The sequence below is a fragment of the Amphiura filiformis genome, chromosome 18 (genome assembly GCF_039555335.1).
Source record: "Amphiura filiformis chromosome 18, Afil_fr2py, whole genome shotgun sequence".
Lineage (NCBI taxonomy): Eukaryota > Metazoa > Echinodermata > Ophiuroidea > Amphilepidida > Amphiuridae > Amphiura > Amphiura filiformis.
In genome coordinates, this window is record NC_092645.1 from 64,726,622 (window position 1) to 64,753,648 (window position 27,027).

A 27,027-nucleotide genomic window follows, 5' to 3' on the forward strand; every position below is an offset into this window, starting at 1 on the left:
AAATAAATAAATAAATAAATAAATAAATAAATAAATAAATAAATAAATAAATAAATAAATAAATAAATAAATAAATAAATAAATAAATAAAATAAAACTAAAATAATGCTTGATTTCACATCTTTGTCTTTGCTATATTTTGCTATAATTATTTATTTGCTAGATTATTTTTAAACTTGTGTTTTGGGCTGATGGACGTTGCACTTGACAAATATTGTCTTTTTATAATAATAATCAATAATAATCAATAATAATAAATAATAATAGATAATAATAAATAATAATAAATAATAATAAATAATAATGAATAATAATAAACAATATTGAATAATAAATAATAATAATAGGCCTAAATAATAATAAATAATAATAAATAATAAATAATAATAAATAATAATAATTAATAATGAATAATAATGAATAATAATAATTCTGCATTTTTTTTAATCAAACGTTCTTTTTCTTCGTTTGTTAAACAGAAAGCCACGGAAGATCATTTTGATAAAATTATTATTGGAGCATTTTTCTTTCCATGTAGGCATTTTGTTAACATGTACGTAAAGCTCATAAATAAATAATAAGCCTCATTCAGTCATTTTACTACTACTACTAAATAATCAATTCACAGAAAGACCTGAGTTAATATTAATATTTACTCGCATTTTTACTGCTTACATGGGGAACGTACGTACTGTACTATTGAATTCAACTGCCTTTTTACAGTGCCATTGTAATGCATAGCGACCAACGTTGCGTAGGACGCCATACGTTGAATTTCGAAGCAACAGGCTGATGTGCATCAAATGGAACGTCGACGATATTACATTTTATGGTCTTAGATGGTGATATATTTTTGATTATTAAAATATAAACCTTGTGAAGGAATTGATACATAGATATTATTTTATAGAAATACAATAGAAATATGCGACAGCTCGATAGCATTCAATGCCGATGTATTGAAAACAAAAATTATGATTGAGTGCTCTCACTGAATGGATGATTTATTGACAAATTTGACGTCAATATTTTTACTACAACCAGGCTACGGTATTCTTCAGTCATTACTTGCGAGTGCTAACAAACGGTCTTCATGGACATACGGAACGAGTCTCTCATTTTGTATGTAGGCTGTTATCCGAATAAACGAATTCGCGCATCTCAATATATGACGACGCAACATCATCTTTGGACGTATTCTTCAATTTTAAGTTATAATTGCTGATGATGATTTGGAAAAAATGGACATGTGGGTTTTTTTTCTCTCAATGGCGACATATATTTGATTGAAGACATCGATATAGACGATACCGTGCATTGATCATTTACTGATTTACTTTAACAGTTCAATAGTTGATGAGTGTTTTCGTTTTTGCTGCTGAACTTAGAAGTTTGATTCGTTTTTGCTGATATTGGTAGTCGAGTCATAACAACAATATTGTTTCAACTGAGAAGATGGGAAGATCTGATTTGAACGACGCATCTCCGCTCTTTTAACTGTGACATAAATACTGAAAATGCATTGGATTATCATGATTATCACCCAGAGCTACTCTGATTATTACCTACACATGTACATAACCTGATTATTGTCAAACTGTAGGCAATAATTTTTCTGATGAAGTCAGAGATCCTAACGAAAGCTCGACCACTCACACAGGGACCAACTGCACCGGTCCTGTGATAACCAACGGCGTAGTCGTAAAACAATACTATAACTTATATTAATATTATTATTCAAACTTTAATTCTATACAACCATCGAAATGTTGCTTGGAACAGTGCAAATTTCAGGAGAAACCCTCTCCACCACCGAGGTCCGTGATATCTGCGAATCTCTACGAAGTGATTCCATCAAGCTTCTGTCTCTCCGAGGATGTCGTGTTGCTGACAGACATTTTACACGCATGATGCTGGCTTTGAGTGAATGCCATTCTATCTCGCAGTTGAATCTGAATCTTGGGGTGGTCTGCAATAGAGAGAGGGTCCAGTGTTTGGCCCAAGCTTTGAGCAAGAACCGTTCACTTACTGGACTTTTGTAAGTTGGTAACTTGACAAGAAGGCCTTATCTGCAATAGCTGCCCTATAGATGTTTGACAGTTTCTGTGTGCTGTGTTGTACACACTTTTAAACATATGACACCTGGCAGCTATTGCAGAAAGGGCATTCTTGCATTAAACCCTCGTATGTTTGATAGTGATCCTTCCTTTTGCACACAATACTTTGTGATGATGATGGTGAGGGTGAGGATGAAGATGACGGATGAAGATGTCATGATGCAGATGAAGATGAATAGGATGATATGAAGAAGATGATTGTGGTGTTAATGATGATGATGATGATGACGATGACGATGATGATGACGACGACGACGATGATGATGATGACAACGACGATGATGATAATGATGATGATAATGATGACGACGACGATGATGATGATGATTGATGATGGTGGTAAAGATGATGGTGGTGGTGGTATAGTGATGAAGATGTTGATGATGATGTTGATGACGATGATGATGATGGTGGTAAGGATGATGCACCTTGCAGCTATATGTTTGATAGTGATAGTGATAGTGATCCTTCCTTTTGCACGCAATGGGCTACTTTGTGATGATGATGGTGAGGGTGACGATGAGGATGATGGCGATGGTGTCATGCATGTTGAAGATGAATGAATAAGATGAAATGAAGAAGAAGAAGATGATGATGATGACGAGGTTGGATGATGATGATGATGATGATGATGATGATGATGATGATGATGATGATGATGGTGAGGATGACGACGATGATGTCATGATGAAGACGAGGATAAATAAGATGAAATGAAGAAGAAGATGATGATGATGACGAGGAGGAGAAGGATGGCAGCGATGATGTCATGATGAAGATGAGGATGAATAATATGAAATGAAGAGGATGATGATGGTGATGATGATGAAGATAAGAAGATGAGGATAAAGGAGAAGAAGTTGAAATGAAGAAGAAAAGAAGATGATGTTGATGATGATGATGATGATGATGATGACGATGAGGAGAAGGATGGCGGCGATGTTGTCATGATAAAGATGAGGATAATATTAATAGGATGAATAAGATGAACTGAAGATGATGATGGCGATGGTGGTGGTATAGTGATGAAGATGAAGATAAGAAGGAGATACTGAGGAAGGAGAAGAAGATTAAATGAAGAAGAAAAGTAGAAGATGATGATGACGACGAAGGTGAGGTGGTGATGATGATGAGAATGATGATGTTGATTATGGTGATGATTTTGTATTTCGTGCCCAAATCCACGCTTTTATTATGGTGATGATGATGGTGACACTCGAGTAGAAATCTTGGTGCTCCAACGGTTGCCTAGCTTGTTTAATGTTACAGTTTAATCAAAACCATTAAAAAATCTGCATGCACCAATAGCTTAAAATTTGCAAACATTTGTCTTTATGAGCAATAAGCCAAATAAATCTGTTTCCTGCTGAAAACATAAATGCGAAATGCGGGTTTTAATTTTTATTTGCATGGTAACATAATGCCTCATATCACAAATTTAAAATCAGTGCATATTTAAGGTTAGATATGAAAATCAAATATTTCAGGAAAATCAAAGATAATCGTTTGCTTGAAAATAACATTTCTCAAACAAAAAAACCCGAAATGCGGTAAATTTGCTCCCAGAAACGAAATGCGCGACTACAGGAACAAACTTATGTTTAGCTTTATAAACTACACTACTACAATAATAATAATGACATTAGTCTCTATTAATTTGCACATTTCTTTGATCACTCCTGTTACTTTTAGTATAATTTGGTACGTTCCCGGGGTACGTTGCACTTGTTCATGCTTGTTGACTACGTTGATGATATTTAAGCATTGACGTACTTCACCAATCAATAGCGTTACTGATCACCTGCCTTGTATTTTCAACCTTTTCCGCGCAGTTAACAAAGCGTAGACCTCACGCAGTGAATTCCCCTCGTACAGAAATCGACCAATGCCATTGGATATTATATTTGGGTGAAGGATTCCAAAGCAGAGCAATTGACTATAACGAAATAAAAAATAAATTATGGATTCTTGTAGTTTGTAAAATAACTATTAAGATATTAGAGAATAAATGAAAACAGACTCCGTAGAGAAGCAAATACAGGAAAGCAGAAATGAAATACAGCTGGATTAGATGTAGAAAGGGAGAAAGACGATTGTTTGGTATCAGCAGTATGACGCTTTGATGAACTACCTGAGTCGTAAATGTGCGTCATAGGTGAAATATTTGAACTACCTGATATCAGCAGTAGATAAACTAGATATAGGGCATTGATGAACTACCTGATATAAGCAGTAGCTAGTAGATATAGGGCATTGATGAACTACCTGATATCACCAGTAGATAAAGGCATTGATGAACTACCTGATATCACCAGTAGATATAGGACATTGATGAACTGCCTGATATCAGCAGTAGATATAGGGCATTGATGAACTACCTGATATAAGCAGTAGATATAGGGCATTGATGAACTACCTGATATCAGCAGTAGATATAGGGCATAATGGTGAACTACCTGATATCAGCAGTAGATAGATATAGGGCATTGATGGAATACCTGATATCAGCAGTAGATATAAGGCATTGCTGAACTATCTGATATCAGCAGTAGATAAAGGGCTTCGATGAACTATCTGATATCAGTAGTATAATAGATAAAGGGCATTGATGAACTACCTGATATCAGCAGTAGATAAAGGGCATTAATGAACTACCTGATATCAGCAGTAGATGTAGGGCATTAATGAACTACCTGATATCAGCAGTAGATGTAGGGCATTGATGAACTACCTGATATCACCAGTAGATAAAGGGCATTAATGAACTACCTGATATCAGCAGTAGATGTAGGGCATTAACTACCTGATATCAGCAGTAGATGTAGGGCATTAATGAACTACCTGATATCAGCAGTAGATGTAGGGCATTAACTACCTGATATCAGCAGTAGATGTAGGGCATTAACTACCTGATATCAGCAGTAGATGTAGGGCATTAATGAACTACCTGATATCAGCAGTAGATGTAGGGCATTAATGAACTACCTGATATCAGCAGTAGATGTAGGGCATTAACTACCTGATATCAGCAGTAGATGTAGGGCATTGATGAACTACCTGATATCAGCAGTAGATAAAGGGCATTAATGAACTACCTGAATCAGCAGTAGATATAGGGCATTAATGAACTACCTGATATCACCAGTAGATAAAGGGCATTAATGAACTACCTGATATCAGCAGTAGATGTAGGGCATTAACTACCTGATATCAGCAGTAGATGTAGGGCATTGATGAACTACCTGATATCAGCAGTAGATAAAGGGCATTAATGAACTACCTGAATCAGCAGTAGATATAGGGCATTAATGAACTACCTGATATCACCAGTAGATAAAGGGCATTAATGAACTACCTGATATCAGCAGTAGATGTAGGGCATTAACTACCTGATATCAGCAGTAGATGTAGGGCATTGATGAACTACCTGATATCAGCAGTAGATAAAGGGCATTAATGAACTACCTGAATCAGCAGTAGATATGGCATTGGTGAACTACTTGGTATCAGCAGTAGATAAATGGCATTGGTGAACTACCTGGTATCAGCAGTATATATAAGGCATTGCTGAGCTACCTGGTATCAGCAGTAGATATAGGGCATTGATGAACTACCTGATATCAGCAGTAGATATAGGGTTTTGATGAACTACCTGATATCAGGAGTAGATATAGTATATACTAAAATTATATTGATGAACTACCTGATATCACTAGTGGCATTGGTGAACTATCTGATATCAGCAGTAGATATAGGGCCTAGGGCATTGATGAACTACCTGATATCAGCAGTAGATATAGGGCATTAATGAACTACCTGATATCAGCAGTAGATATAGGGTTTTGATGAACTACCTGAATCAGCAGTAGATGTAGGGCATTAACTACCTGATATCAGCAGTAGATATCGGGCATTGATGAACTACCTGATATCAGCAGTAGATAAAGGGCATTAATGAACTACCTGAATCAGCAGTAGATGTAGGGCATTAACTACCTGATATCAGCAGTAGATATCGGGCATTGATGAACTACCTGATATCAGCAGTAGATATCGGGCATTGATGAACTACCTGATATCAGCAGTAGATATAGGGCATTGATGAACTACCTGAATCAGCAGTAGATATAGGGCATTGGTGAACTACCTGGTATCAGCAGTAGATAAAGGGCATTGATGAACTACCTGATATCAGCAGTAGATATAGGGCATTGGTGAACTACCTGGTATCAGCAGTAGATAAAGGGCATTGATAAACTACCTGATATCAGCAGTAGATATAAGGCATTGCTGAACTACCTGGTATCAGCAGTAGATATAGGGCATTGATGAACTACCTGATATCAGCAGTAGATATATGGTGTTGATGAACTACCTGATACAGGAGTAGATATAGTATATACTAAAAGTATATTGATGAACTACCTGATATCACTAGTAGAAGTATGGCATTGGTGAATCTGATATCAGCAGCAGATATAGGGCCTAGGGCATTGATGAACTACCTGATATCAGCAGTAGATATAGGGCATTGATGAACTACCTGATATCAGCAATAGATTTAGGGCATTGATGAACTACCTGATATCAGCAGTAGATAAAGGGCATTGATGAACTACCTGATATCAGCAGTAGATGTAGGGCATTGATGAACTACCTGATATCAGCAGTAGATATCGGGCATTGATGAACTACCTGATATCAGCAGTAGATGTAGGGCATTGATGAACTACCTGATGTCAGCAGTAGATATCGGGCATTGATGAACTACCTGATATCAGCAGTAGATTCCAGGGCATTGATGAACTACCTGATATCAACAGTAGATGTAGGGCATTGGTGAACTACCTGATATCAGCAGTAGATATAGCATTGGTGAACTACCTGATATCAGCAGTAGATATAGGGCATTGCTGAACTACCTGATATCAGCAGTAGATATAGCATTGGTGAACTACCTGATATCAGCAGTAGATATAGGGCATTGCTGAACTACCTGATATCAGCAGTAGATATAGCATTGGTGAACTACCTGATATCAACAGTAGATATAGGGCATTGCTGAACTACCTGATATCAGCAGTAGATAAAGGGTTTTGATGAACTACGTGATATCAGCAGTTGATGAAGGCAGTTGATGATAGGGCATTGGTGAACTACCTGATATCTGTAGTAGATATTATGGCATTGATGAACTAGCTGATATCAGCAGTAGATATAGGGCATTGATGAACTACCTGATATCAGCAGCAGTAGATACAGGGCATTGATGAACTACCTGATATCAGCAGTAGATATAGGGCATTGATGAACTACCTGATATCAGCAGTAGATATAGGGCATTGATGAACTACCTGATATCAGCAGTAGATATAGGGCATTGATGAACTACCTGATATCAGCAGCAGTAGATATAGGGCATTGATGAACTACCTGATATCAGCAGTTGATATAGGGTATTGATGAACTACCTGATATCAGCAGTAGATATAGGGCATTGATGAACTACCTGATATCAGCAGCAGTAGATATAGGGCATTGATGAACTACCTGATATCAGCAGTAGATATAGGGCATTGATGAACTACCTGATATCAGCAGTAGATATAGGGCATTGATGAACTACCTGATATCAGCAGTAGATATATGGTATTGATGAACTACCTGATATCAGCAGCAGTAGATATATGGTATTGATGAACTACCTGATATCAGCAGCAGATATAGGGTATTGATGAACTACATGATATCAGCAGTAGATATAGGGCATTGATTTACTACCATAAAATATTAACAAACTACCTGATTATCAGCAGTAGATAGCACATTGATGAACTACATGATACAAGTAGTATATGTATCAGACATTGATAAGACTACATGATATCGGCAGTACTATGAACTACCTGATATCAGCAATAGATGTATACATGTTAGGCCATTAATGAACTGCCTAATTAAGTTCTGTTTTCTTTCACTACAGTTTACACGGTTCTCCTCTTGGAGATGAAGTCCTATCTATACTGATAGACAGCTTGGTCCTTCATCCGGGTATAAGTCGGCTAAGATTGTATTGCCTTCATCTCTGTTCATGATAATACCCTACTCAGATTTTAATTTTTTTTTGTTTATCACTACAGTTTACATGGTTCTCCCCTTGGAGATGAAGGTCTGTCTATCCTGATAGAAAGCTTGGCCCTTCATCCGGGTATAGTGAGTTTGGATGTTGGAGACTGTCAACTTCAAGATGACGGTGTATCATTACTGGCACAGCGACTGCTTCCAGCTAATGGTGCTAAACCTGGTAGGTGTTAAGCTAAACTGGGTTAGTGATTTGGTTAGAGATAATATTTCATTACTGGCAAAGGGACTGATTTCCGTTAATGGTGCTAAGCCTGTTAAGTGTTATGCCAAACTGGATTAGTGATTTGGTTAGAGAACATGTTTCATTACTGGCACAGGGATTGCTTCCAGCTAATGGTGCTAAACCTGGTAAGTTTTATGCTAGCTTATGCTAACATGGGTTAGTGATTTGGTTAGATATAAAGTTTCACTACAGATACAGCGACTGGTTTCAGCTAATGGTGCTAAATCTGGTAAGTGTTATGCTAAACTGGATTAGTGATTTGGTTGGAGATAAATGTTTCATTACTGGTATAGCAACAGATTCCAGCTAATGGTGCTAAACCTGGGAAATGTTATGCTAAACTGGGTTAATAAATTTGCCCTCCATCCTTAGTGAGTTTGGATATTGGAGACTGTCAACTACAAAACGATGGTGTGTCACTATTGACAACACAGCGACTGATTTCAGCTATTGGTGTTAAACCTGGTTAAGTGTTATGCTAAACTAGGTTAGAACCCCAGAATACATTGTGACACTAACAATGTTTTTTTTTTCATTGAACCCCAGACTACAATGTTACAGTAACAATATTTTTTTGCCATTCTTTTAGGTTTGAAGGAGTTAACACTGACTGCAAACCCCAGTTTCCCCAAAAGTATGGGCTAATCTGTCACTTGCCATAGCAACTTGGTATAACTTAAGAGTTGTTAATGTGGACTATAACACACCGGGACTTGAATCCCAGACTACTATGTGACATTAACATGTTTTTGGGTTGTTTTTTTTCATTCTTTTAGGCTTGAAGGAGTTTTAACTCCTTCAAGCCTAAAACTCTGGGGTTTGCACTCAGTGTTAAAACACTGAGTGCAAACCCCAGAGTTACCCCAATAGGGTGGGCTAACCTGTCTCTTGCCATAGCAACTTGGTATAAGAGTGCTTAATGTGGACTATAACACACAGGGAATTGAACCCCAGACTACTATGTGACATTAACATATTTTTTGGTGTTTTCTTTTGTCATTCTTTTAGGCTTGAAGGAGTTAACACTGAGTGCAAACCCCAGAGTTACCCCAATAGGGTGGGCTAACCTGTCCCTTGCCATAGCAGCTGGGTGTACCTTGAGGATTCTTAATGTGGATTATAATCGGCTTGGTGACTTTGGTGCTACTGTGTTGGCAGTAGCAACTGCTGCATGCAAATCACTACAAGTTCTTGATTTGGAAAGTACAGGGGTATCAGAAAATGGTGCAAAGGTAAGCAGGTCATAGGTCAGGGGTTAGAGGTCAATGCAGACTATAATTGGTGCAAATGTAAGAATGTCATAGGGTAAGCCCCCAGATATGTGCCAAGGCTGCCTTAAATGGACTATTCCAGTTAAAATCAATATACCCCATATGGAAGACATGATCTTAATCTCCCACACAGGGGGTATGAATTTCAAATGGGTTTACCTGAATCCCAGACCTGAATAGGTAGGATTGGGGTTACCTGAATAGGTAGGTGACTCCATTTGACATTCACACTCCCTGTGTAGAAGCACAATCGCACAAAGTTGGGGTTCTGACAGGAGAGCATAAAAAAAACTCTTCTGGAGCCTTCAAGGAGAGCTGTTTAGAGCATTTACAATAGAATGTAAGGAGAGAATGGTCATCTAAGGAAAGCTAAAAATCACTCTCCTATATCAGATTTAAGGAGAACAATAGAGAGCAATTGCCCTAGCTCTCCTCAAAAGGCAGTCCCTGTTCTGGAAACTTGACTATTTGGGGTATGCTACGTTATTGTGTCTAGTTATGTAAGACCGTTCATTTGCCATTTCAATATTGAGAATATTTTCATCAAAAAGTCTGTTTTCTTTGGGTACATGTTGCGTGAACTCATGGTACTGTACAATTTGAGAGTGTGAGTGGGTGGGGCAGGGTGTAGGGGTGTGTGGGTGTGTGTAGGGGTGTGTGTGCAATATGCTGTGTAACTTGTGGGCATGCAAGCAAACAAGTGTGATTGTGTGCATGGATGCCTTTACTACAAAATTGTCACCATTGCTCTTCCAATTTACTGTTCATCTACCCATATTGCAGGTTCTCCTGACTTTGACAAACACATACCCAACAAATCTCTCTGATCTAGTGGTCAAAGAAAATGGACTTTGCAAAAACACTGAACGTGCAATCTCAGAGAGTCTTGGCCAGCCTGACAACGATGATGATGATGAAGATGACACCAGCTCTAGTGATGAGGATGAGAGTGATGATGAGACACCACGTGAGAAGATGAACAATAGAAATATGCGGCGAATACCCGCAACCATCGCTACCAGTCCGAGGTCCAAAGATGATGAGCGGTACTTCGAACGAACCGCTATGAGGTTGTTAAAACGTACTGCTTCCGGTGATAGCAAGCTCCCCGTTAATAACAGGCGGAGGAGAGAAAGCGCAACTGAGAGCGACTCTGAATATTCATCAGCTTCTTCAGAGTTAGAGGGCGCTTTTCTCGCACAATCTGAACTGATGAGAAAAACTGCCGAGATGAAACTGGTGAGTCATCAAAAACATGCTCCACTTATTCGTGTACCGAAACCAATCGTGGCGTCTCAACGTCGGTCGCCGTTTAAAACTGATACAAAAGACGACGGGTCAGGTGGAGTAGATGGAGAATCACAAGATGCTGCGACGATATCTGAATCGGCTGTCACACCCAGAAAACAGGATGATGAGACTCCTCCTCCTCCCCAAATTGTCAAAAACTTGTCCAAGGTGCAAAAGTTAGATGAGTTGGACCGTAAGTTTGATATTCCCAAAATTCAGATTGTGCAACCATCTTTGGGAAATTTGGGCAAAAGTAAAACCCTTGTAGACGGTAATGGAAATGAAGCTAGTCAGAACATTTGAAGAAATTTGTTGCTCGCATCACGTACTATCGCATATAAAAAGGCTGCCTTGTGTGATTATCTTTATTATTGTCATCTTATTGTGATGAAATATACCTGTAAAATTAACTTTCATATATTAATTTTGAGGAATTCACATGTCCACTCATAAAAGCAGGTGGTGTATGACGTGCATTCCCTAAATTCAGTAAATTTTCATCGTCAACCGTGTAATTGAATGGGATTATTTTAAAACGCTTGAAATATCACAAACAAATAGGCCTATGTTGATAAATAATATAAATACAAGCTAAAACCATTGGAGTTCGATAATGAACCCCACAAAACTAACCGAGTATATGGAAAATGCCATACGGCCGGGCGGTTTCACGAGTTGCCGGCTCGATCATGTCATCTGCCGCCTGCATAAAAGAGAGAAGCATGCTGAAATATCAAATAATATGAAATACAACAATGATAATAAGAAATCACAAAAGGCAGTTTTTTGATGGCAGACATTTGTGTGCCGGTGATAAGGTACAAATAGAATGGCAGTGTGTCCTGTCTCCCGGGCCTGTCTCTAGAGAGTGTGGGTAATATGTGACACGATCAAGGGAAATGAGTCGGATGTCGCTAATATTGTTTTTGAGATATTGGCAAAAACAGTGTTCCAATTCTTTTGTTTTATATTGTTTTTAGTGATTGATAAATTGATGTAACTTCGCAAAATTCGCAAAGAAAAGTCGTATCAACATGGGGTTTTCAATTTCTGAAAGCTCTAGATGTCCTCTTTAGAAACTTTTGTAAAAGTCATTTTTGACCAGGGTCGACATGTGACTCATTCCCCTTGATCATGTCACATATTAATTTTGAGGAATTCTCATGTCCACTCATAAAAGAGAGAAGCATGCTGAAATATCAAATAATATGAAATACAATAATGATAATAAGAAATCACAAAAGGCAGCTTCTTGATGGCAGACATTTGTGTGCGGGTGATAAGGTACAAATAGAATGGCAGTGTGTCCTGTCTCTAGAGAGTGTGGGTAATATGTGACACGATCAAGGGAAATGAGTCGGATGTCGCTAATATTGTTTTTGAGATATTGGCAAAAACAGTGTTCCAATTCTTTTGTTTTATATTGTTTTCAGTGATTGATAAATTGATGTAACTTCGCAAAGAAAAGTCGTATCAACATGGGGTTTTCAATTTCTGAAAGCTCTCGATGTCCTCTTTAGCAACTTTTGTAAAAGTCATTTTTGACCAGGGTCGAAATGCGACTCATTCCCCTTGATCATGTCACATACGTAAACCTTTGTTGCCTTACCGATGTGCTACATGTACAAATATGAGAGAACATGTCTAATATGGGATAACAAATAGTTTCTTTTGGTAAGGCAATTATAGAACCAAATTAGTTTTATCTTTTGATAAAACCGTTGATGCTTGGTTGATCCTTAATATTTAGGAAATCAATTATTTGACTTTTGTTAATTGTGATTATGTATTAATCGTATGTAATGATAGAGCTAATGATATTGACCACTACAAATTTACCATTAATTCAAACTAATTAGTTGATAGTTATAATAATAAGCATCAAAGCAGCATCAACGGTCAATCCAAAGATCGAACAAATTTGGTTCTGGTGCCTAATACAAATAGTAGGTTGTAAATCTGGAAAATGTGCTCATTTCTAGAATTTGTTTTGCAACTGTTGGCTTTTTTTTGAACAGAAATTATTTCAAAAAACACACGCTTAATTTTTGGTTACTCAGATCATTTTTTGGAAGGGGGATATTAAGTAAACCCTACTCTCAGCAAGGGCGGCGGAACCAGGGGGGGGGCAGAGGGCCAGTGGCCCCTCCACTTTGACTGGGGGACCTGCCCCCCCCACTTTTAACCCATAATGTGCTGTGTGTAACATGTCTGGGTGAACATAAATAATCAAATCTCTATTCTAGACCTTAACATGCTTAAAGAAAGTGTAAAAATTATGCCCAAAATGGCTTCAATTGGACCTTCATTTTGCAAAATTTTCCAACTCCCCTGTATTAGGACACCCAACACTAAAAGCAATAATTTATACAATTATAGTGAAAACTTATCCACGAATGGCTTCAATTTGGGCCTTCATTTAACCCATTTTCGGATTTTACAAACTAAAATTGTACACAATAATAGTGCCAGAATGGTCCACCAAATGGCTTCATCAGACACCCCCAAGCGCCGCACAAATCCCCCTCAGACACCCCCCTGCTTCGGCCATTATTTTGATTTTTACATCACCCTGACTGGCCCCCCCACTTTCAAAATCGTTCCACCGCCCCTGACTCTCAGGGCCAGCAATAGGTAACTAATACATAATTTGATAAGTGAATTACAGTATTGCATCGAATAATGGGCTATTCCAATTGAAATCCATACAACCCCTATGGAAGATATGACTTTCAAATGAATGGGGGACTCCTTGTGTGGGAGATTAAGGTCATGTCTTCCATAGAGGGTGTATGGAATTCAACTGGAACAGCCCAAATAACAATCCTCCATCGATATATTCAAAAATTTTGTAGATAATTTCTACGCAATAAATCTAAAATTCAACATTGCAATAAAAATTGTGTATTTTTTAAAAGTGAACTTTGACAATAATATTATATCTTCTGAAATTGTATGATACATGAACACATTAAGTGTAATTTCTTTGTCTCTATGTCATCCTTGTTTAATGAATATATATTTATATGTTTTAACTTTTCTTCATAAAATGTGCCATTCCAATCCATTATACACCTGCTATGGAAGATATGACCTTAATCTTCCACACAGGGAATCACCCATTCAGGCAACCCCATTTGAAATTCACACTCCCTGTGTAGAAGATTAAGGTCATGTCTTCCATAGGGGGTGTATGGATATCAACAGGAATAGGCCAATATAGGCTCAAATTGACAATCATGTTTAGTGAGATTTCATTTGTAAAGTCAACATGAAGGCCCATTCAGTGATTTGCTCATCCGGAGGATCGTAAAAATCATTAAAATTCAGATTTTGGCATCTCTGTTAGTGTCATAGTGCACGTGGTTAATTTGAATAAGACATTTATTTATTACATTTGGCAAAAAGCACAGGCAATACCCAATAGTGCTCAAAAAGCACTAAATTAAAGGGAAGCCCTTTTTCATGAATCTGTAATTTCTATACTTAAGGGCTTCTGGTAGCAACGTTTGCACAGTATTTTTTGTGGTACATGAGAGCACATCAGACATATCAACTTGTATTCTGAATACGAGGAATGTCCTGATGATATCAAATAATTTTGATTTTTTTTAAATTGGTGATATAAATAATACAAATTTTATAATGGGGCAAATTATTAAAAATTTATATTTTTGTTATTTTCCATATTCAACAGTCCTCAAAGTAAAATTTATAAATCTAATGATATATACTTAAAGTGTATGTAGCTGGGAGGAAAAGGCGATGATCATGTGAAAATTTTGACATTTCGTATTGAAGATAACACATTTTTTCCCAAAAAGGCCTTAATTTTTCAGGTGCTTTTGGAAAAACATCAAGGTCTTCGATACGAATTATCAAAATTTTCAAATGATCGTCCGCTTTTCCTCCCAGCTACATTATCATTAGATTTATAAATTTTGATAAACGTTCATACCCCAGCCCTTAAGTAGAGAAATTAACTAAATGTATTTGATTGGGGCTTAAAATTTGTCAATATTGCTGTTTTCCTCAGTTTTTGCCAAAGGTTTCATTGCAAAAATACCTAATGACAATTTTAATGCCTTATCCTTTAGGCAATTTATAAACAATTACATTTTTAGGCAATTTACAATTACATTTTTTTACACCTTGCTGGGATCACTGAATGGACCTTTAAACGCTACAAGTAACTGGGTTTACATGTAAAAGTTACACGTAGCAAACAATTTATAATTATTACTGCCACCAACATGACGTACACCCACTCCCACCACTCATCATGACACAGGTGTGTGAGAGAGGCCACAGACCAAAAAAAATTAACATTCCTTTCGCTGAAAAAGTGTAAAATCAGGATAAAAACACCAAAAACATGTATATAGGCTGAAAATGAAAGAGAACATGTAAATTTTCAGACGATGGTGGACTACATTATTCACTGTGGCAACAGCCAATATCGTAAACAAAACAGACAATATGACGGCAACACTGCCTGGACATTGGACGCCCCGTGCTGAGTTGTGTTTTTAGCTCTATTGGCCCGTTACAGAAAAAAAATGCACAAAATATATTTCTCAGTGAATGTATAAATTTTCACATAAAAATAAATATTTTTGGATTCAAAATAAATGTGAAGAAAAAAAAAAAATTATAGCCGGGAGTGAGCGGGACTCGATCTCGGGACCCTATGCACGCAGGCGAGACCTGCTACCATTAGACCAAGCGAACCGTTATACAAAATGGGGGAAATTTTAAGTATATATCATCAACATACCGTGCGTTATTCATACAAAACATTAAAAAAACAGTACTTACAATGAGGTTCACTGGCGAACCTCAACGGATTTAGACTGATAAAATAGTGCTTAATAACATACGTACAGTTTTGGAATAATTTGAGACATTTTTGTGTTTACGTGTAAAACCAATGACAACGTCAAAATTCAGCCAATCTTGGCCGGCCCCCCCTGTAAATTTTGGCAAAGAAAAAGAGGAAATTATCTGATCATCCAATTGCAGTATATGTGTCCATTCATATTTAAACGATGCACTTGTCGGCTGCTACATGTGTCTCTTTTTACATAATAGCTAGGAATAAATACCAGACTCATCTCAAGTAGGTCGAGACCTCACTTCAAATCATCCCCAAATCACATGGTTTAGGAATACAGAGAACATTCCATAACCATGTGACTTGGGGATGATTTGAAGTCAGCTCCACTTGAGATGAGTCTGGTATTTATTCCTAGCTATTATGTGAAATGAGACACAAGTAGCCGCCGACAAGTGCACCGTTTTGATATGGATGGACACATATTTGGTTTTTGCACATTCATGGAAAAAAAAGAGACTTGATGTTGGTGTTTCCTTTTGACCTTTTGAAGATTCTTGTACACATTGTAAAAATGTTCATAATTTATTATTTACGTGGACAGTGCCTTGAAAATCAAAGCAGAAAGATCTGTGAAAAAAGGGTTTGGTGCTTTTGTGCAACTGACTGGTTAAAACAGGTGAAAGATTAGAATTACGAATATATGACATGAGATTTTTTTTCACAGGCCTTTTTGCTTTGATTTTTTGTCCGCGTAATGTAGTGAAAACCTTTCCCAGGGTTGCCAAAAGATTTCAGCCCGAATCACGGGTCAAATAATCGAAAAGTCGCCTAATTTTTCTCTTTACCAATGGTTTCTATGGGGCAGCAAACTCTCCGAAGTCGCGGGAGCCAATGTTGAAAAGTCACCCAAATTTTTTCTTAACCATTGGTTTCTATGGGACAGAAAATTGTCAAAAGTCGCGGGAAAAATGGGCTACCAAATCGTGGGTTTGGCAACCCTGACCCTTTCCTGACAAAACTTACATAGCTGCTTGTAATAAAGGTATGACTAAAATGTGCTATTCCTGTTAAAATCCATACACCCCCATATGGAAATCATGACCTTTATCTCACACAAAAGGAGTGTGAATTTCAAATTGGCATCACCCATTTAGGTAACCCCATTTGAAATTCACATTCCCTGTGTGCAAGCTTATGGCCATGTCTTTTCCACAGGGGGTGTATGGATTTCAACTGGAATATTCCAACAGAAATAAAACACTGTTATTATTACAATGAATTACAATGTTTATGTATTGTTTATTTGATTTATATCTATTGTTTGTAGATCATCTGATCACAATTAAACATTCAATCATTTCTATGTGTTGGAAATAATTAAAGCTACCTTAAGGGAAGGGGTATGAACGTTTGGACAGTATTTATTTTGGGACATTAGAGCACATCGGACATATCAAATTGCATTCTGAATACGAAGAATGTCATTCTGATATCAAATAATTTTGATTTTTGAAATTCGCAATTTAATACACATTTTATGGCAAATCATTAAAAATTGATATTTTTGATATTTAAAAGTACTCGAAGTAAACTTTATAAATCTGATGATTTATACTTAAAGTGTATGTAGGTGGGATGAAAAGCCGACGATCAATTGAAAATTTTGACCCTTTCGTATTGAAGATATGGATTTGTTTTCCCAAAACACCAAAAAAAATTAGGTCTTTTTGGGAAAAAAAAATATACCATTAGATTTATATAATTTACTTCGAAGACTGTGTCCTAGGTTGCAAAGTACCTCGGAAAGTACCACCATCCCGGGGAGGCAAAATCCAAAATTGTGCATTTTGGTGATTTGCCCATGCCCCATAACAGGAGGAAAAAGCCTATACATTGATTCGCTAGTGACGTCAATGCTTTTTCGCGGTTGCTACGCAGCATGCCAACAAACCGCTCTTGTACGTGTGAGTGTACGCTCTGCTCGATTAACTTTACACGCGAGATTCACTACTGCGGCAGTGAAATACGCACATACGTCATTACCAAACTTGAGGTGAATCAAATTATAATGTTGACGATTTTCAATTTTGAGTAAGAAATCTGGTAAACGCTTTCTTCACACTTATGCTGAGGCGCTATATTAATTCCTTTTATCTGTGTGAATAAACCAGTCAAAATTGGAAACCGTGCCTGAAATACATGTAATAAGCTAGTGGATAGCCCAGTGGATACCTAACATGAAGCATGCAACCGATGTCTTCATTGGAAGAACCACACTGATGCAGTTTGGTATCCAGTGTCGCTTGTCACAATCCAACTACCAAACACATTTTTCATTTATCAAATTACAATAACAAAGCAGCATTCAGTACATGGCTCAAACCAGGGTTAACATGGCTCAAACCAGGGTTAACATGGCTCAAACCAGGGTTAACATGGTTCAAACTTGCATTAACTTGGCTTAAACCATGGTTAATCTGGCTTAAACCATGGTTAATATGGCTTAAACCAGGGTTAACATGGTTCAAATCACGGTTAACATGGTTCAAATCAAGGTTAACATGGCTCAAACCAGGGTTAACATGGCTCAAACCAGGTTCAACTTTATCAGGAAATCGCTCATCATGAAGAGAAAGACAAAGCAAGATTTTTGTCTTAGACTGATTGCACTGGATTTAAACGATAGACTCTGGAAAAAAAGTATTTGTTTTACAAATTAGCGATTATCCTTAAAAGTTTTAACTTCATTATGCTGTTTTGATATTTGACACTGTATTTGACAGCGTTTACTTCTTGGATCTGGAAGGAAAAACAACAGAATATCCAAAAATAGCTGATTTTATGCATACAATAGATCAAAAGCAGAGAAGATACCTCACACTTCCCACAATGCATTTCTTCCATTTCAATTTTCTGTACTGATTTGCTATCTAGTGTAACATGGGTCGATACTGACAAAAAGTACCTCAATGAACAAAGCACATCCAGATCTTGCAAAGTATGTTTATTTCTTGACTATTGACCCATGTTTAGCCAGTCTATTCTCAACATGATCATCATCAGTCGGCTGCAGAGCAGGCGACTACAAGCTTTCTCCAACTAATGCGATCTTGGGCAAGCGAAACAATTTTGTTTGGCTGCAGCATCCCTTCAGTATCTCCCAGGAGGTGCTGTACATACTGTAAGTACAGTGTGCGCGGCCGTCGCGGTTTCCTCTTCCCATGTGGTGGAATATAAAGCGCATATTCTTTCACAGGTTCGTCATCTTCAAGACGCAGTATATGGCCGAGAAATTTGAGTTGATGGATCTTGACTCTGGCAACCACAGTGTTGGTCAGGTTGTAGATGGTTTCATTTGGAATCCGATCCACACGCTTGATGTTTAACATGACTCTGTAGCAAGATGTTGCAAATGCATTGATCTTGTTTTCCATGTCCTTGGTAATTACCCATTACTCGCACCCGTACAGAAAGACAGTAACACACGTTGTCTGAAACAGCTTGGATTTTTGTTTCGATTGGCAGGGATGGGCTTCTCCAAAGGTGTTCCAGTTTCCAGAAAGCTGCCCAGGCTAGTGCTTTTCTTCTTTTCAGGTCTCCAACACTAGAGCCCATCTTGGAACCCAAATACTTAAAGTCTGTGACATGGTTGACGGTACTACCATAGACTTCAAGTGCTGGCTGGGCGTTACAGTTTGCAGTCATATATTCTGTCTTAGGTGCGCTGATGACAAGGCCTGTTGCTGCAGTTGCAGTCCTAGTAAGCTGTGACTGGGCCCGGGCTATGGAAGATTCCAGCAGGGCAATATCATCAGCAAAATCCAGGTCAATCTAGAGAAAGATGGAGGAACTTGAACACCAGCCTTAACAACTCTTATAAATCTGATGAGCTTGCTACCCTCAATAAGCAGATGGAAGACCTAAAGCTGGCCGACGAGATGGGGAATTATACCACCACCTGGAAAATTATACACTCGCTTTCTGGAAAGAACTCAAGGAAAGGGGTGAAAGTCAAAAAGAGAGATGGATCAGCTCCAACCAGTGACCATGAACTGCTTGAGGAATGGAAGGAATATTTTAGCTCAATCCTTAACAACGACAGTGGCACAGCAGCTTCAGAACTTCCTGCACCAGCTGTTGAAGATCTTCCTATTATCACTGAGCCCCCAACTCGTGAAGAAGTAGTCGAAGCAATAGCAGCCATGAAGACCAACAAGGCAGCAGGATTGGACTGTGCTATAACTGCAGAAGCACTTCAGGGAGGAGGGGGTAGCATGATTGATATGATTCTCGAATTCTGTATGGAAGTATTCTCAACGCTGACACCGCCACGTCAATGGGTTACTGAATGTAATCATTCCTCTACCAAAGAAAGGTGACCTCTCTCTCATGACAAACTACCGTGGTATTTCGCTTATGTCCATTGCCGCAAAAGTGTAAAACAAGATCCTTCTGAACAGGATCCGACCTAACATTGCCTGTACAATAGGAGTGTCATTTGCTCTATTGAGGTGATGTGTCATGTTGCAAAGGATTCTGGGAAAGAGTAAGACATCTTCTCTGGAGCAAAAGCTTAGTTTAACAAAAATATCACTGGAATTTTTAGTCAATCACTGAACTTGGACATCCCAGCCTATGGAAGACATGACCTAGCTTAATCTCCCACACAAGGGGTGTAGATTTTAAATAGTCACCCATTCAGGTAAGCCCATTTGAAATTCACACCCCCTGTGTAGAAGATTAAAGTCATGTCTTCCATAGGGGTGTATGGATTTCAACTGGAATAGCCCACTAAGAGTTGAATTAACCAATAGGATTCACTCATCACTTGATATAAGCTTTAAAATACATATTTGCAAATTTCACATTAACTAAATTTTATTTATAAACTATTTGAACAAAATGTTAACATTTCTATGTAGTAAATTTCTGGCCAAACAAAAAAAATTGACTTGCCTCATGTCCCATGGGAATTGAAAATATAATTCGATATGCATTTTTTTTATTTTTCATAATTCAACAATGACAATTTGTGGTACTGTATTATATCCCAAATGTAATTCTATAGTGTTTTCATACAGCACCCACATGTAGGTTATAGTAGGGCTTATATGGATTAGTATTGAAATGGCATTTCACCCTACTGGAATTTTGCAGCATGTGCGGGGGGGGGTCATGACAGAGACAAATCTATTTTTTCATTTGGCCTGAGTAGAGAAAAAACAGATTCTTCTAAAATTTCTCATTTTATCTTTAATACACGTTTTTCAGTTTTCACAATTTTGATGATTTTTACAATCCTGCGGATGCGCAAATAACTGAATGGACATTTAATGTTTGGCTTGTTAGTTTTCATTATAAATAAACAAAATATGTTTGGTGATAATTTGATGTGCACTTATCTTTACAGTATTATTCAACCATTATTCCCCTGGCATTGAGATACACAAGACTGCTATGAACTTGAATTACCAACATGCACTGAACATATTCAAATATTTGTCATTCAATTCTAACATTTACAACATAGCATCATTCTAAAGTTTGTTCAGCTTATAATTGGTGAACAAATAAAGACTCATAACACTGTCTATTGATAAAGAATGGCGTACAGCCGTGCATGCAGTAAGGCACAGATCTTACACTAGTTGTGCGCTGCATAATGCTTGACTTGTGTACCCTTATATGAATTTACACAAGCGCGAGTGGGGACTTCATTGATGCGCGTAGTAACAAAATGCAGATAATTCTTGCCTAGTATTATATTAAAGCCAAACAATCTTTAGTCATGAGATAAATTAGAAGAGCCCTTCTCATAGATATTATACCTAAAGATTACCAACTCAAAATTGCATCATGTACGTAATGCTATGGTAAATCCGCCATCAAACAATTGGTACTCTTTGATATTACCTCATTGGCAGTGACCAAAGACATTAAACCCAAAGATTACCAACTCAAAATTGCATCATGTACGTAATGCTATGGTAAATCCGCCATCAAACATGGCGAATTGGTACTCTTTGATATTACCTCATTGGCAGTGACCAAAGACATTAAATCCAAAGATTACCAACTCAAAATTGCACCACACGTAATGCTATGGCAAATCCACCTTGGTTTGTTGCTTGTGGAGGACACCTAATGTACATCTGGCATTTATCGGCAAGAACCCGAAATCGAACGAAAAATTTGTGTCTTTAAGAAAATAATTCCTCTGTTGCATTTCCAACTTGCAAGAATCAAGACTGCAATGTGTGACAAAAATCTATAATTGAAGAACGAATTAAAAAGACTAGCTTGCGTCTGATGTCATGGCAAAGGCGCAGCATGATTGGTTGCTGACCTGCGCAGTACGGCATGTTTGGTCTGGTTGACAGGACGTCATACTCGAACTAGTCTTTTTACTTCAGTCTTCAATTATAACCCTTTCTTCAGAATCAGAATGGGTAATTCCATTCAAAATCCACACTCCCCCTGTGGAGGATTTTAGAAATATTCTCCACAGTGGAATATGAATTTCAAATGGAATAACACATTAGACAGCTCCATTTAAATTTCATACACCCTCTGAGAGGAGCATCTCCATTTAAACTTCATACACCCCATGAGATTGATTCAACCCGAATCTTCCACAGGAGGTGAATTTCAAATAGAGTTGGTTAATGCGCTAATCCATTTGAAATTCATACTCCCCCTTTCTAAAAAGATTCCAAAATCTTCCAAAGGGGGAGTGTGGACTTCCTGGAATGCCCAATCAGAAGGTCAAAGTAACATTTTAATAATGTATCACCTTACATGTTGTTGCCATACTGCAGATAAACTTCATTATTATGTTCTCATAAACTTTCTTCCTATACTTTGTAAAGAGTCCAATATAATCAACACTTAGCTGCAACACTTGGACCGTGTTGGATAAGCTCACTTTTTCCCCAACATTTTTTTTTTCAACAATTTTTGACCAAAGATCATATTTTTTTACCAAAAAAATGCAATTTACCCAAAAATTACATTATTTTTTTGACTAAAAATCATGTTTTGACCGAAAACTGAATTGGATTTAAACCATATATTTTACAACTCAATAGGTGACAAAGACAAAACCAACTTCAAATATGTATAAAGAGCTAGTTGAACATTGTGACACGATCAGATCCACTCAGACCAAAATCAGAAATTATGAAAATTGATACAACCAAAACTTACTCATTGAAATATCCATGGTATACATGGAGGGCTACTGCAGTTGAAATCCATACACCCCCTATGGAAGACATGACCTTATTTTCCCACACATGGGGTATGAAATTCAAATGGGGTTACTTGAACAGGGTTCCCACACCAAAAGCATGATTTTGAAGGACTTATCACAACACAAAAAGCTGTGCATTAACAAAAGTGACAGCTCCTCTCCACTCCCCCAAATTTATACTTTAGGTATAATTCCAATTTTCAAGGACTTTCAAGGACCTTGTGCAAATTTCCAGGACTTCCAAGGCCTTGAAAAGGTGTTTTCAAATTCAAGGACCATGGGAACCATGCTTGAATGGGTGACTCCATTTGAAATTTACACTCCCTCTGTGCAAGATCAAGGTCATGTCATGGACGTATAATAGAGCACGAAGTGCGATGGACTTGCAACTCCGTTCGTCGATGTGAGGTCAGCGATCGTCACGCTTGCAACATGTGGACGTAGATGGCAGCAGCATTTTTCTTTAATTAGCATAAGTCTCCACAGCACTACGCATATTTTTTTTACGTAGCTTTTAGTACTATTGTGGTGGCAGCAGCATTTTTCTTTACTTTTCCAATATGGCGCCGCCCTTGAATCAATTTGGTGCCTGTTGGCGACGCCATCGGACGCCATTTAAGCGCAGAGTAATACACAGGGAAAGCCGACGCTGTCGCCACCTTTTTGTATTGCGCTTGTATACGAGTTGCAACGGCCTGGTCATGTCTTCTATAGGAGGTGTATGGATGTCAATTAATGGAAAAAAAAAGTTATGAACTTCATTTTGTTATCTTTTGTTGCTCCTTATATTTGCCTATAGATATCTCAATTTCATTATTGCCTAACTTTGTCTAATTTGATCAGACTGTGTCACATGTTAGTAATAAGAAATCTCCAGCAATAAATTCTCCATACAACATATATAAATACATAGTATATCATAGACTCACTTAATATATTCATATACAGATCCAGTGGTATTGAAAGCTAGCTATCGGTACCAAATTATTCAAGTTTTTTACATAAAAATATGTATCAAAATGACGACGATTCAAAGATAAATAGATCATTGATACAATTAACCCCATGAGCACTACCTGCCGATCTAACATTGCCTCTGATTGGTCAATTACATGATATCATTACTTTAATCACCAATCAGAATGGAGCTTTGCAAATAATTCACCCCAATGATTTTGAGTGGTGAAATTATTCTAACAATGTTGATGATTGGTCCAATTGATAATGAAAACTTCTTTTTGGCCAATCAGCAGGTAGTTCTCATGGGGTTAAACAGTTGGGTGACAATCAAACTAGTGGTTTTGCTGCATTCAATTAGCAGGACCTTTATCAAATTAAGGCCAGAGTAATGGGAAAGAACATGGAACTTTTCGAGCATCATTATTTCTGAATTTTGAAAAAATCACAAAAATTCACTTTTTTACCCCAATTTTTTTTGTGACAACATATTTAGAGTTGAAAACAGTGAAATAAATCAAGCAAAAATACAAGTAAATATTAAAATGTTGTATTTTATCACTTTCAAGTGAAAGAATACATCTTTGTGTTCATAAGTATCAAGAAATCTCAAATTCGGGCGTGGACGAATGTGTCTCCCCTTATTCTGGCCTTAAACAGAAGAGAAAGAGTAAGCTATGAATATGTGGGTAAGTAAGTCAATATTGGGGCTGAAGACGTCCAAGAGAACTCTCGGTAAGCAATTTCAAGTTTGTGAGAAATAAGAAAAGTTAAACAAGTAAGTCAACTTAATGTACATATGAAACTGTATGTTAAGCTAAATAAAACATTTAAACAAATTACCAACGGACCGACCCTGACTTTGGAGCTTTTGGGGCAATACAAACTTTTTGTAGGCCTTGGCATGCAACCATATACCATAATGTAACAATGTGTGTGGGTGGGAAATTTCCTTTTTGATATACCAAATGCCCAGTTTTTGCTAACATGCCAACAAGTTACCCTTTGCAAAAAGGTCTCAGTGAAAGCTGTATTGTTACAGTACAGCTTTCACTGAGAATAAATTTGTAAATAAATCACACAATGCCTGAGCATTTTGCTTAACAGGCTATTCCAGATGAAATCCATACACCCCCTATGGAAGACATGACCTTAATCTCCCCCACAGAAAAGACTTCAAATGGAGTCAACCATTTCAGGTAACCCCATTTGATATGGATTTCAACTGGAATAGTCCAATGCCCTGTTAGATTCATTATATATCTCATATAAAGTTTTGTTATTCTGAATGTCAGCAGCAAAAAGACTAAAATTCAGTGAAAAAGAAGGAATTTATATACGAGTTATATAAAACAAATACTGAATGTTTTTATTCATTTGCAGAAAATGCTAGCAGTATAGTTATTATTTTGACCCCCATGTGTGACAAATATATATTGGGTTATTCCAGTTGCAATCCGTACACCCTATGGAAGACATGACCTTAATCTTCCACACAGGGGGTGTAAGTTTCAAATGAGGTTACCTGAATGGGTGACCTACACCCCTTGAGTGACAGATTAACCCTAACACAGCCCATGGTTTTTTGCAATCGGAAGGAAAAGATGGAACAAAAAAAGGAGAGGAGATGAACAAAGAAGTCACTTGGTACCCCCAGGAATCGAACCTTAGACCCCTCACATGCCAAGCACACAATCACCAACTGGTAGACACAGAGTTTTGCTGGCCTGGCGTATATATGCGTATATATATGACTAAGGGTAATTGCGTCATGACATCACATGGAATGCATGCAGCCATGCACACACACACTGGTTTTCCTTGTAAGATTTTGTAATAGTTATAGGTGTTAGGGTTATTGTCATGTCTTCCATACGGGGTGTATGGATTCCTACTTCAATAGCCCATTGCAGATTTCTTTCCCATAGATCTACCATGGGTGTATACAGAATTCAGACTCTCATAGCTAAACCACTTTGGTACAACTTGGTATAAATTTTTATTGTAATTAAATTCACAGACAATCATTTTGAACTTTGAGATCGACTTTCTACATGCTGCAATTTACTTTCAAATTGAATAATTTCCACAATGGGTACATTGTACAAAAATTCACCAAAATTATACACATCTTGATCTTTCAAAATATCCAAGCATATTGTATCGAAAAAATATACGAGTCATGTTTGTACTTCATTAATTTGTAGGGGTTATTCCAGTTGAAATCCATACACCCCCTATGGAAAATATTACCTTAATCTCATACACAAGGAGTGTGAGTTTCAAATGGGTTTACCATTTTTGGTGGTTCCATTTAAGATCTTGTCTTCCATAGGGGGTGTGGATTTCAACTGGAACAGCCTGTGGCACTGTAAATACATAGCTGCTGCCATTTTGGACAATTTGTAATTTTGGATTTAACTGCAATAAGTAACCCCTTACATTTATTCATATTAGGCTACTAATATATCCACACGCACCCCTATGGAGGACATGACCTTAATTTCCCACACAGGGGGTGTAGATTGCAAATGTAGTCACCTATTCAGGTAACCACATTTGAAATTCACACTCCCTCTGTGGGGGATTTAGTTCACCTCTTCCATATACTGGGTGTATGGATTTCAACTGGCATAACCCAATGGATTACTTACTGCAAAATATCATAAATTTGTGCAAATTTTGTGAGGTTACATTTGTGTACATCCATATCAAAATGATGCACTTGTCGGCTGCTACATGTTTCTCTTTTTAAGTATAGTTAGGGATAAATACCAGACTCCTCTCAAGTGGAAATCACTTCAAATCATCCGCAAGTCTCATGGTTTAGGAATACAGAGAACACTCCTTAACCATGTGACTTTGGGGATGATTTGAAGTGACCTCCATGTGAGATGAGTCTGGTATTTATTCCTAGCTATTTTGTGAAATGAGAC

At 37.5% G+C, this 27,027-nt stretch overlaps 1 protein-coding gene across 1 annotated transcript; it reads left to right on the forward strand.

Annotated features, from left to right (window-relative positions):
- Positions 1-1,171: 1,171 nt before the first annotated feature.
- Positions 1,172-12,836, forward strand: LOC140138926 (leucine-rich repeat-containing protein 73-like). Its single transcript, XM_072160708.1, has 4 exons — positions 1,172-2,038; positions 8,258-8,421; positions 9,493-9,716; positions 10,539-12,836. The coding sequence occupies exons 1-4, from the start codon at positions 1,767-1,769 to the stop codon at positions 11,346-11,348; spliced, it is 1,470 nt and encodes a 489-aa protein (XP_072016809.1). The 5' UTR covers positions 1,172-1,766; the 3' UTR covers positions 11,349-12,836.
- Positions 12,837-27,027: the final 14,191 nt, after the last annotated feature.

Coding starts and splice junctions, on each gene's coding strand:
- LOC140138926 (XM_072160708.1), top strand. CDS start 1,767: ATGTTGCTTGGAACAGTGCAAATTTCAGGAGAAACCCTCTCCACCACC. Junction 2,039..8,257: donor CGTTCACTTACTGGACTTTT/GTAAGTTGGTAA, acceptor TTATCACTACAG/TTTACATGGTTCTCCCCTTG. Junction 9,717..10,538: donor TATCAGAAAATGGTGCAAAG/GTAAGCAGGTCA, acceptor CCCATATTGCAG/GTTCTCCTGACTTTGACAAA.